The sequence below is a fragment of the Hemitrygon akajei genome, chromosome 14 (assembly GCF_048418815.1).
Source record: "Hemitrygon akajei chromosome 14, sHemAka1.3, whole genome shotgun sequence".
Lineage (NCBI taxonomy): Eukaryota > Metazoa > Chordata > Chondrichthyes > Myliobatiformes > Dasyatidae > Hemitrygon > Hemitrygon akajei.
In genome coordinates, this window is record NC_133137.1 from 35,618,497 (window position 1) to 35,631,595 (window position 13,099).

At 41.1% G+C, this 13,099-nt stretch overlaps 1 protein-coding gene across 11 annotated transcripts in view; it reads right to left on the minus strand.

The window, feature by feature from the left end:
- Positions 1-13,099, minus strand: part of LOC140738485 (rabphilin-3A-like) — a 267,048-nt gene that overhangs the window by 75,733 nt on the left and 178,216 nt on the right. For all 11 annotated transcript variants that reach the window (XM_073065818.1, XM_073065822.1, XM_073065815.1 and 8 more), the window contains one exon: positions 6,573-6,741. In XM_073065818.1, the coding sequence (XP_072921919.1) occupies positions 6,573-6,741 (169 nt within the window). The remainder of the gene's footprint in view (positions 1-6,572; positions 6,742-13,099) is intronic.

Consider the following 13,099-nt stretch of genomic DNA (forward strand, 5'->3'; position numbering starts at 1 on the left):
AGTCCAGGTAGCTGTGAGTGTTCATGGCTTTATAATAGACACTGATGGATAAACTGTCTCTGGAGGTAAAGACAGTAAGATTGAGAAAGAGAAGGGAGGTGTCGGAAATGGACTATGTGAATGTGAGGACAGGGTGAAAGTTAGACCTCTGAGAGTCTAGACTGGAGGATCTAACTCGTGCAAGGTGACCTGGCATACCTGTGTAACGCCCTGGTTCATAGTTTTAATGTTATACTGTATGTACTTCATTTTGTCAGTTCTGTAAGAGCAGTCTGTTCTGTTTTCATGCTTGTTTGGGTTACTGTTGAAGACAAGAGATGAGGAATGTGTGCCATCCCATTTGGATGGTTGGATTAACAGGAGGTTTTTCTGATGAGGGGTACTAAGGTTGGGTTGGAGCTTTTGTTCGGGAGGAGATGGAAGAGAGAAGACACTGGGGAGAACCGGTTGTAGCTGTGTTGGAGATGGGTTGCGAGTGACGTTCGGAAGGTGATGTGTGCTTCCACATTGACTGAGGCCCCAGTGTGTGAGTGACAGAGAAGTTCAAGATGAACTCCAACTTGTGCACATTTGACTATTTAATTAGAATGGGCCCTTTTTGTTTTGTTATTCTTTACTAACCTTTTAGTTAAGATTCATAAATATAATTCCTTTAATCATATGTCTGTTATTTCATGGCATTAATTTGTAACAGGGTAGCAAATGACACAGCATCCACACAAACCGGGGTTTGGGGTGGGATCGAGTGTGCTTCAATCTCATGAGTTTGGCAGGGTCGGAGGCTCTGCCCTAGACTTACACAGCCAAGGAAACCAGGGTGTCTTCATCTGCACTAGACATTAGGTGTGAAAGAAGGCATGGGAAATCTGATACTCTAGTACTTGCAATCTGCCTTATGTCCTCACTATGTCAATGACCTTAGGCTACATCCACACTAGACTGGATAATTTTGAAAATGCCGGTTTCGTGAAAGAACGATAGGCATCCACACTATGCGTTTTTGAAAATATCTCTATCCACATTGAAATGGAGATTTTGGCGAATCTCCTCCTATTGGGCATGTGCAGGACACATCTACTGAAAACAAACGATGTGTTTGGCGTTGTATCTCGCCGTAAAAGTACGCATTTGTGTAGTTACAGACTAGAAAAACTTAAAACGACGGACAGCTGTTGGCTCTCGCGCAAGAGAACTTAAAACTAAAAAAAAACAAATACTGGAGAATACGGAGGCAACCGACAGGGAGTTCACAGACAGATTGACCAGGCTGACGATGAACATTGAAAAACTGACTAACTCTGTTGCATTAATAAAGCACCTTGTTAACTGTATAAAACACGTCTGCATCAGTGTTATCTTGTACTTCCATACAATGTTACATTAGGCTGTTACACATCTATTGTCAGAGAAGTACTTGCATAAATAGGTAAACCACCTTCATACAAGCAAGGACAGAAAACAGGGCAAAGTGAGTATACTTATTTATTCAGTAAGTTATGGGTCAAAGTATTTGGTGAGTACATTACTAACTCTTCTGGCTTCAGTCTCGTTGCCGTCTGTTCTGAAATTGTTAGGTTGCGTTCAAAAAAACAATGAAATAGCGCGCTGCCGTCTGACAGCGTTTTCAGAAGTCTCCGGTTACTCCGTCCACACTGATCTGCCCGAGCAGCGTTTTCAAAAATACCCACCCTGGAAAGCATTTCTGAAAAGCTCCAGTTTCAGGGGACCAAAACGCCGTTTTAGTGTGGACGGAGGATAAAAACAAAGAGAAAAAGCTTCAGTTATGGATTTATCCAGTGTAGTGTGGACGTAACCTTAGAAGGAATTGGCAGCTGGTCAAAGCTCCACAAAACAATGGAGCATTGGAATGGGATTCAGTAGCTTTGAATTTCAGCTGGAAGTCTTCATGATGAGCGATGTCAATATTCTTAGGGGTGGAGAGAAATGGCAGACCCATTCTAAAATAACTTAATTTAGAACAAGCTGTTAAGCAGAAACTTAATAAAACAAAAGTTTCCCCATGAACCACAAAAAGAGTATAATTTACTTGGCTAATGTGTTAAATGAAGTTTACTTTCCATTTGGCTATCTTTCCACAATTAGCTATCTTTGAAGAAATAAATCAATATCCTGCATGATCAGCTTGTCACTTTCTGCTACAGATATTAAAATTATCATATATATAATTAGGTAAACATTTTTATCAGCAGTTTATAATATGCAAATGCACTGCTGACCCTTGCAAGAGTTTTTACTGCATTGCTTTGAGCAAACTGGCACAGGTTAATCCAAAATCGTGCAGCTCATTTATTCAAAAAAACTAACTTTATTTCTGTCTTAGACTAAAACAGTTTGGATAAGCAGAGAGTCTTTACTGAAGGTTTTGAACTACCTGGAATTTGAAGAAATGGACTTAGAAGAGAAAAAAAATTACAGCCAATCATGAAGGATAATAGCAACTACTGTCTGAAAAATCTGGCTCAGTTTTCTGGAGTGCATCCAGCAAATAATAATTCATGATGACACATCTGCACCAGCTGCTTATGTGAGACATGCACAAATGATTTTATATACAACAGATTAGGAAATGTAAAATTCTTTCCTAAACCTATTACTAGGATGGAGATGCTTACAAATAAACACCAAGTGACACACAAGCAGATGCCAAATCAAGTAATTAACAGATAAAACAAGATTACAAGGAAGAGGGGATGAACAACAGGACTAACTGATGTATTGTAAAGCTATTTCATTTTTTAAAAAATCCTATTATTTGTTAATGATGTGGTTCATAAGAAAGAAAAATCACACTTCTAACTTCGTCAGATGTTTTAGATCGGGGTTCCCATCTTGGGGTCCATGGGCCCCTTGCTTAATGGTAGGGGTCCATGGCATAAAAAAGGGCTGGGAACCCTTGTTTTAGCATTAGTTTCTCCCTTGAACCTACTCATCCTCTTGCCCTTCTGCTCAGATCCTAAAGAGACATAACACTGGGTAAATGGTAGGCTATTGGACTTCTTGTTCAAGAACACGTCACTGCAAAATTCAGTAGCAGTAGTGTGATTGATCAGGCCCAATCCATCATGTGCCATAGCATAGGTCTTTCCAAATCAAAGGCTTTTCCACTCCTGGCAAAAGGAAGACATTTTCACTGCAGTTATTGCTATATTTCTGTTGGAAGCCATCTTGGAAGTCAGAGCCAAGTGATGTTGCTTTGCTGCTGACAAAATCCAGGTCATATTCAGCCCAATTGTATTTCTAGCACCCTGGACACCCCCTCAAGAACACTCACCTTTGAGGAAGCCCTTTGATATACTTTGCACTAGCTGGACAAAACGTGCTTTTATAATACAAATCTCATCTCTGATGTATTTTATAATACAAAACGACATCTCTGTCATTTCTAGTGGTAAAACAAATGCCTATCTACACAGTGCATGCTTCAAACCTTTCCAGAATGAAAGATAGCAAATATCAGATCTGCCATAAATCATTTCTCCAAGTTGTACTTTGTCCCAATTACCATCTGCCTTCTGTTCCACTATCATTAGCATTTTCCTTGTAACCTCATCCTTCCTTTCATTTAATCTCTCCTGCACTCCAATCTTTCACAGACTTCTTTTACAGTCATTCTTTCTCTTAATATTTTCCAACTGTGACTAAAGGACTTGGCTCAGCCTGTTTCTGCTCCTTGAATACTGTCTGACTTACAGTAGTGTTTTGTTTCCCCCACTCCTATAAATGACTCACACTAACTGGTGCAACCAGTAAGCTTCTAACATAGAGAGAAAAACAAAGTTCTGGAAGGACTCAGTGGGTCAAGCAATGGTTGGTTGACATGTTGAGGTCCAGCTTCAGAAGTGAGCCTGCAGAGTTCCTTGAACGGCTGTTTATTTGCTCCTGATAACAACCTGAAGGGAGATGGAGGCGGAGTTAAGATGGCGTTAAACGGCGACTCCTTTGCTTGCATCTTCGGAAACAGCTCTATTTCCACCTTTAATATCTTTATTTTTCCCTTTCAGGGTTCTTTTGAAAATCCTGACCTGGAGTTACACGCTGACTTCGGTTCTTGGGGTTTCAGGACTGGCCGTTATTCGGCACACCAAGGGTCTGGCCTGAGAGTCCGGCTTGTACTTGGAAGCCTAAGATCTCGGGGCTCCAAAAATGGGCGGAGCAAGGGTCAGTGTCACGGCAGGAGACCCGTGTGTCGTCGGGGAGTTGGAAAATCTACTGCAGTGTGCCCGAAAACCCGAGATCTTTGCGATCTTCAGGCACAGAGCTCGAAAAAAGTGACATAACGAACTTTTAACATCTTAAACCAGCAAGTTGTTTGTTATGTTCCCCCGCTCGCTGGACACCTCCCTCTCTCTTATTAGGGAGAGAGAAAACCTGTGGTGTGTTGCCAGATGAAACGCAAAGTCTTTGGGTAACTGCAAGACTGTGACTTTGCTGTTGCTTTGCCCACACTGAGTGCTCGGTGGTGGGGGGGGGTGCCGATGCTTGTTTTTTTTTGCCGGTGGGGGGGGGGAGGATTGTCGCTCGCTGCCGCTTATGCATGGGAGGGACTTTGGGGTTCTCACATTTAACTGTCATTCATTCTTTGGGGCATTTCTCTGTTTTTGTGGATGTTTGTGAAGAAAAAGCATTTCAGGATGTATATTGTATACATTTCTTTGACCTTAAATTGGACCTTTGAACCTTGCACCTTTGCAGTCCCTGGATTCTCCAAGCCGCTAATATGAATGAGTAATTTGTTACACTCACTATTGCATTGTGAAGAATGCACACCAATAATACTGGGCATTTTAAGGATCAAAGTGCATACAGTATTTTCAAAAAAAGAAATTCAAAGATTCAAAATACATTTATTATCAAAGGCAGTATACAACACTGAGATTCATCTTGCCCACAGACAGCCACGAAACAAAGAAAACCATTGAACCCGTTTAAAGAAAAACATTAAACCCCCAAAGCACAAAAAAATCTTGCAAATGCAAAAAAACCAGCAAAAAAACCCAATATAAAACACCAAATCATAAGACATCAAAAGATATCTATTAATATTATAACATTATCTTTTAGCCCAACAGCATCTGTATCCAGATCTGCAATCTGGTGTCTCTAACATCATACCCTATGTTAATTCAAAAATTCATCCTACTCCTTTCAGTCTTTATATTCTTGAAATTAATATTTTATACAGTATTCTATAATATTATGTGATCAATTGCATATCATTTTTATGTTACATTTCTCTATAATGCCACAATTTTTCTATTTCCACATTTCTGGCTGCGAAAGCTTGGCTCTTATGTCAACTGAAGCCACACAAACAATTATTCCATTTAAGCCTGTGACGTTTTGTGGTCCTTTTCATTTGGTATGTGCTGCATTCACTGCTCAGGTCCGCTTTACATTATGGAGACAAAGCAGAGACTAGTTTCATTCAGTCAACAAGTGTGATCCTTACCTTCCAGTTATCCAGCCTCTTCCCACTCTGTCGTCTTCCCTCTGTCTCCTACACTATTCCAAGGAAGTTCATTGTAAATTTGAGGGGCATGACCTCATTTTCTAACATCTTCAGGACTGAATTCAACAATTTCTAGCATCCTTACGTTAGATTTCCAGCTTTCCAATAAGTTCACAGAGTTACTGAGTTACTTACCATGGCTGTGCCAGTTATCATGTTTATCTGTATTAATCCTGTTTACCTGTACTAATCCCACTTATCTGCATTAATTCCATACCCTTCTATGTCTTGCTCTTTCAAGTATCTATCCTGTCTCTTAAATGTTACTGTTCCTGGCCCCGCCACCTCCCCTGGCAGCTCATTTTTAGATTTTAACTACTTTTTTCTGTGTAGGGTTTTCAGATCCCATTAAATCTCATCTCTCACTCACCTTAAACCTAAATCTAGTTTTGACGTGCCTACTAAGGGCAACAGACTAGTTATCTACTCTGTTTGTGCCTTTCATGATTTAATATTCCTCTATCCTGTCACCTTTCGGCTCCCTTTGCTCCAGGTAAAACAGTCCATCTTTCCAACTCAAACCCTCTAATCCAAGCAGTATCCTTGTGGATCTCATCTGCACCCTCAAGCTTCATCATGTGTGTGGCAACCAGAATTGCATACAATACTCCAAGTGTGACTTAACCAACATTTTGTGCAACTGTAACATTCTATTCCAAACCTTACACTTAGTTCAATGACCGACTAAGGCAACCGTGCCACGTGCTTTCTTCACCACCCAGTATTGCCACTTTTAAGGAACTACCTACATGTACCCACCCCCAGGTCTCCCTGCTCATACATGAAGACTGATGGCATGAACAAAGACCCGGGGCACCAGTTTGTTCTGCTCACGCACGTAAGTCTTCATGCGTGAACCACGGTGAAGTGACCACAGCAGCACAACTGCTGAAGGCAATAGCATCCTCACTCAGTGTTCACAAATCCACAGCTTACAGGGGCAGCAAGCTTGGCCAAGTGGGAACCAAACCTGAGATGACCATCTAGACACCAACCCACCCAATGAACACTCTCAGCTTTGCTCTGCTCAGATTTCACTCACCTCTGCTCTGAGTCCAATTGGGAGAAGGTTTCTGCTCAGGACCAGGAGGCTCCTGTGAAGGATGTTCTCCTTTGACCATCTGTAGACTCTGCTTAATAATAGGGATTGGTTCTGGCAGGATCTGTTTTGGTAAACCCTTAAAGAACCAAGCACCTGAACGTTTCCACACCTGTATTAGGACCAGTGAAAACATTTATTTAGTAGGCACAATGTATTCATTCTGACAAATTCAGTTCAAAGAGAGAAACATAACTAGCTTGCCAAGAGAAGCAATGGGAGCACTGTACCCAGAACCTCCATGAGGCATGAGAAATGAGCAGACCAGGTGTGGTTTGAGTAGAAGCATTGTGACCAAGATGTACACCTCTGAACGTGATGGTTTGTCATTCAGAGTCTACAGCAGATTGTGTCTGTTGTTAAACTCAGCAACATACAACAATCCTAATTGTGTGAAAACCAAAAGAAAGCTTAAGGAGATTAAGGAGGCTTTACTCAAGGGATGAACAAAGTATTCTACAGGGAAATCATTGCTAAATATGTGGGCAAGACAGGATGGAGAGGACAGTGTATTAATAAAGAAATGCAGGAAATGGGTGAAAGGTGTGTGGGTTGTGAAAACACAAGCTCTGAAATGATCACCAGGAAATATCTACTAGCAGCACAACAGGGACAGGCACTAGGCATGTAAGAGGAAGGTTGGCTCATAAAGGCAGTGATTTTAGCTCCAGGCTTAACCCACCACTCCTAACCCTATACCTAACATTGTCACAAAACACCATGGTTAGCCTCACAATCTCAGGTGGAAGGAGTCCACTGTTGGGGCTAGCCAGTACGTTAAGTGATCCAAGGGCTCTGCCTGTGGGATAGCTGATGGGAGTCCCAGGTAAAAGAAGTCAAAGGCTTTCTCACAACACCTGGAGAAATTCTCCTGTTTAGTTTAAAACTGCATCACATCCAGATCAGGAGAGGGACGGATTAAATCCCGGCTCCAATTAACAACCTCCCTAGCTGATTCCTTGAGCATTAGTAAGGGTTGTTGTGTACCAAATGACGGGGAAGTGAATGATGTAATATTTTTCAAAGAGACAGACGAAGTTAGCCTGGCTAATTGCAAATGAATATAACTGTTACAGATTTTTACAGACTTTCTGAAAGGCTTTGCAGCTGTTGTAGATGATTGAGGAATACTGAATTACACAATGAGCAATGGACAACTTAAAGTCAATGCTGAAAGTTTGGAATTTCTGGTCAGTTTCTCAGAGTAGTTAGAAGTGGGAGGCTGGATATGGGGAGTAAAGTCAAAATACACAGGTACACAGTAGATACTTCTGAAGAACAAAATAACCCGCAAAAGGATATGAATAAGTGAATTGAGTGACAATACTAACTTATTGGAACTTGGTGCCAGTATTTGTGAAATGGTGCTTGGTAACATAATACAATTCTACTGTGAATGGGGCTCAGATGTTGAAGAACATTCCAGGTCCGTGAGGTATTAAATGCAGCATACCAATTAGATATCAACATAAAAATGCTATTATGTGAGTGTACAAATAGGATTTTTAATATCAAGAGATGATCATGATTGAATGTCATACCACTGCAAAACTCTGTGCTCCAGGTTAAGGACAGCACATAACAACAGAAGAAATAGAAGCAAGAGCAAGGCACTTGACCTCTCAGTGCCTGACCTTTTACCTCATGCCACTTCCCTGCACTAACCCATATTCCTTTATTTCACTGACATCTAAAAACCTACTGTCCTCTGCTTGAATATACTTAGCAACTGAGCCTCTGCAGCCCTTATTTGCAACGAGTTCCAAAGATGCACCATCATTGGGTGAGGGTTTCTCTTCTCTTCTCCGCTCTGAATGCCAGCCCTTTATTTTGAGACTGTGAGATTTAGTTCTAGACACTCCATCTAGAGGCAATGTCAATTCCACATCTACCCTATAAAGCCTGTTTATGCCTTTTACACATTTCAGTAAGAATCACACCCTTTCTTCTAAACTGAGGGGAGAACAGTCTGTTCAATCTCCTCTCATGCAAAAAATCCACAATCCCAGGAGAAGATGCTGCATTCCCTCTATTGTAAATACATTCTTCCTTAAGTGTGGAGATCTGTACTCAATGTACCAGATAAGGGCTCTACGTAATTGCATCTGCCTTCATTTTTGTCCTCAAGTTCCCTTTCAATAAGAGCCAACGTATTGTTTCCCTTCCTAACTATTAGTGGTTTGAATACAAAAATACTCAGGCCCCTACAATACCTGTACGTAATACTGGGCATGTAAAAATACTCCACCTTTTTCTATCATATTGGATAAGATTATGTTTCCATATCAGAGTGCAGTTCTGAAGTTCTTACCCATTCACTAAGCCTATCTATATCTCCATAATATATATATTACAGCTCACAATATGCTGAAAGATAAGACAGTAAATTATCCATAGCTAACTTTAAAAACTACATTGTTAATAATAGGTATTCCCTTCAAGGAAAAAAATCCAATAGAATTTTTGGTCCAGTGTACCTTTCAAAAGATGTCAAAGCCAGTAGAAGATCAAAGGAAAAGGAATAGGCAATTGTCAAAACAAAATGAGACATTTACATGGTCATAAATATAGGAGTAGGAGTAGGACACCAGACCCCTCAAGTCAGCCCCTCTGTTCAATATAAACATGGATGACCCATGCTGACTACATCTCATTTTCTCTGCTCATTCCCCAGAACTCTCAATTCATAGATTTTATCTGAACCATAAGGCATAGGAGCAGAACTAGGCCACTCGGCCCATCAAGTCTGCTTTGCCATTTCATCATGGCTGATCCTTTTCCCTCTCAACCCCATTCTCCAGCCTTCTCTCCGTAACCTTTCATGCTCTGAGGAATCAAGAACTTATCAGCCTCTGCCTTAAATACACCCAGTAACTTGGCCCTCACAGTCATCCATGGCAATGAATTCCACAGATTCACCACCCTCTGGTAAAATAAGTTCCTCCTTTTCTCTTTTCTAAATGGATGTCCCTCTATTCTTAGGCTGCACTGTCTGGTTCAAGGCTCCTCCACCACAGAAAACATCCTCTCCACATTTACTCCAGCATGGCCTTTTAACATTCAATAGATTTCAATGAGATCACCCCCCCCCCACCATTCTTCTAAGTTCCAGTGAGTAAAGGCCCAGAGCTATCAATTGCTCATTGTACAATAAGCCCTTCATTCCTGGAATCATTCTCGTGAGCTTCCTCTGAACCCTCTCCAATGTTAGCACATCCTTTCTTAAATAAGGGGCCCAAAACTGCATATAATACTCCAAGCGATGCCTTTGAGATTGATTAGATTATTTATCTAAGTTCACTTTAAATATACCTAACTGTCTGGCTCCACCAGCTCTGGGGGCATGGAATTCCTGTGATTCACTGAGAGAAGAAATTTCTATGCAGCTCAGTGTTAAAAGCCTAGTCTATTATTTTGCAGCCATGTCTCCTAAGGACTGGGAAACTGTTAACAAGCAGTATCAGTGATTTAGTTGAGGGGATCAAGTGTGATATATCCTAATGATGTAACACTAGACTTTAAAAGTTTTCGAATCTACTACCTGTTGAGGCAATAGAGCCAGATTCACTAAAACGGTTCTTGATTAACAAAATTACACAAAGAAAAAAATTTATTGTTATGAAAAGCCCTTCCAACCATTGAGCACATCAAAATGCCGTAGGAAAGCAACATCCACCATCAGTGATCCTCACCCAGGTCATGTGCTTTTCTCGCTGTTGCCAACAGATAGAAGGTTCAAGAGCTTCAGGACCCGCTCCACCAAGTTCAAGAACGGTTACTACCCCTCAACCATCAGGCTCTTGAATAAAAGGGGATAACTACACTCACTTGCCCCATCACTGAGATGTTCCTACAGCCAATGATCTCACTTTAAAAATTCTTTGGCTCATTATCTCGTGTTCTTGTTATTTATTACTACTTATTTATATTTGTACAGATTGTTGCCTTCTGCACTCTGGTTGATCTTTCATTGATCCTGTAAAAGTTACTTTTCTATAGATTTGCTGAGTTTGCCCACAGGAAAATGAACCTCAGGGTTGTATATGGTGACAAATATGTATGTACTTTGATAATTAAATTTACTTTGAACTTTGAACAAAGTGTTAATTTGATGGAAGTGGTGACAGTTATCAAGGCAAGAACATATAAACAGACACCTTGTGTTTCTGGGTTTGGGGATTTATTATTATTTATTAAAATTATACACTTTAATATGCTATCAATAGAGGATTAGAGCATGCAGCAGCAGTGAGCAAGCACAGACACAGTGCAGAAGCAGGTTCTTTAGCTTCCTGTGTCAGGGCTGACCATGAAGCACCCATCTACGCTCGATCACTAATCCTCTTCTTACTCTTCTAATCTATCAAATATCCTGCTATCCTCCTCTCCGTTCATCAGTTCTCTTGCCATCCACTATGGTAGGGGCATGTGGGAAGAAACCCGAGTATCCTGGATAAATTCTCAAGGTCACAAGGGGAATGTGCGAATGCCACATAAACAAAATCAGGATCAAGCCCAGATCTCTCTGGAGGTGTGAAGCTCTTCCGTGCTGCAAACCATTCCGTGATTCAATGAGCTTAACAGCCTTGGGAGCCTTAGCAAGGCATTGCCAGAGTTACCAACATGAAGAGCTTACCAACATTTAAACAGATTAGAAGAAAAGGGAATTACTGAGACTTGGAATGGGGAACACAGGATGAAGGTTCCTGTTGGTATGGGGAATACCAGCCAACATGGAGTGGTGGCCCAGACAGCCTGCTTCCATGCTGAGATTTCTATGTGTATGGTTTTGTGAAACACACTGCACCTAACTTGTGATACCCAGGCAAACCCTGCGTTATGGGGGTGGGGGGCTCTGTTCCTAGAAAACGCCATCTTCTGTCGTGCGAACATGCATTACCTGTGCATGCTTTAAGCCTGATTCCGATTCCGAAAAATCACAACTTTAAAAATAATAAATTTGATATTTATTTATTTACAACTTTTCATACAAATTCTGTGACTGTGCATTTTATTGTGTGCCTCAAATTTCTGGGAAGTGATTTGTGAGTTTTATAAGGGAATGCATCCCTTAATCCTTTATAAGGGAATGCTATCCCACATAAATATTACACCGCATGTGTATTCTGCAGTTTATTGAGCCCACAAAGCTATTCATTCCCTTTAAAGGGTAACAAGATCCAAAGCACATTTGTCATATCAATGAAGCACCACTGGTGTAATGAATATATCCTCATACACATGATGAAGTAACAAGCAATGTAGGCATTAAATTTCATCATACAGTAACATATAGCATATTGCAAGGTTCATTCAAATTTAAATTTATACAGGTCTGGAATATGCTTTGGAAGTTCCCTTTATAGGCTGTAATGAGATTTAACTCATAAATATCTGCAACACCTTCTGACTGTTAATGTGGCAGCCATTCGCTGGGGAACCCAGGCTGTGCTGCAGTTTTTATTTCATTTGAGTCTAACTCAAGTCCCCTTGGCTGCCCTATACCAAAAGACCGAACATCCTTACTGTGTGTGACAAGTTTTTGCAGTGTTTTGATGTCCTGGTAAATTTGATTTCCATCTTTACTCAGTGGCCACTTTATTAGATACACCTGATTGTAATTGCAAATAGATAATCAGCCAACCATGTGGCAGCAACTCAACACATAGAAGCACACAGACGTGGTCAAGAAGTTCAGTTGTTTTTCAGGCGAAACATCAGAATAGGGAAGAAATATGATCCAAGTGACTTTGACTGTGAAATGATTGCTGGTACCAGATGGATGGGAAATACTGGTCTCCTGGGATTTTCATGAACTACAGTGAACTTACAGTGAATGGTGCAAGAAACAGAAAACATCCAGTGAGTGGCAGTTCTGTGGGCAAATGTGCCTTGTTAATGAGGGAGGTCTGAGGAGAATGGTCAGACTGGTTCAAGCTGACAGAAAGGTGACAATAACACAAATAACACTGAAGTGGATAGACTAGAGCAATAGAAGACCACAGACATACTTCTCCAGCCCTTTATTAGGTACAGGAATCGCCACTGTGTGTGTACCCTGTTGCAGAATCACACCATCCTGATCTCAACATGTCCCCCCACCTATTCTTCTGTCAGCACCATCAGCCTCTCTAATCTAACAGACAGGTAAGGTCCTGTCTCTAGGCTTTTCTTTCCAGGACATTAGAGATATCCTCCTTCTTCAAAGAGCGGGGTTTCTCTTCCTCCACAATTGATGCTGCCCTCACCCGCATTTCCTCCATTTCTCGGACATCTGCGGTTACCCATCTTTCTGCTGCCTTAACAGGGATAGAGTTCCTTTTGTCCTCAGACACCATCCCTGAGCCTCCACATCTAACACATCATTCTCCATAACTTCCACCATCTTCAACGGGATCCTACCACAAATACATCTATCTCAGAAAGGATGTGTTGTCATTGGAGAGAATTCAGAGGAGGTTCACAAGGAT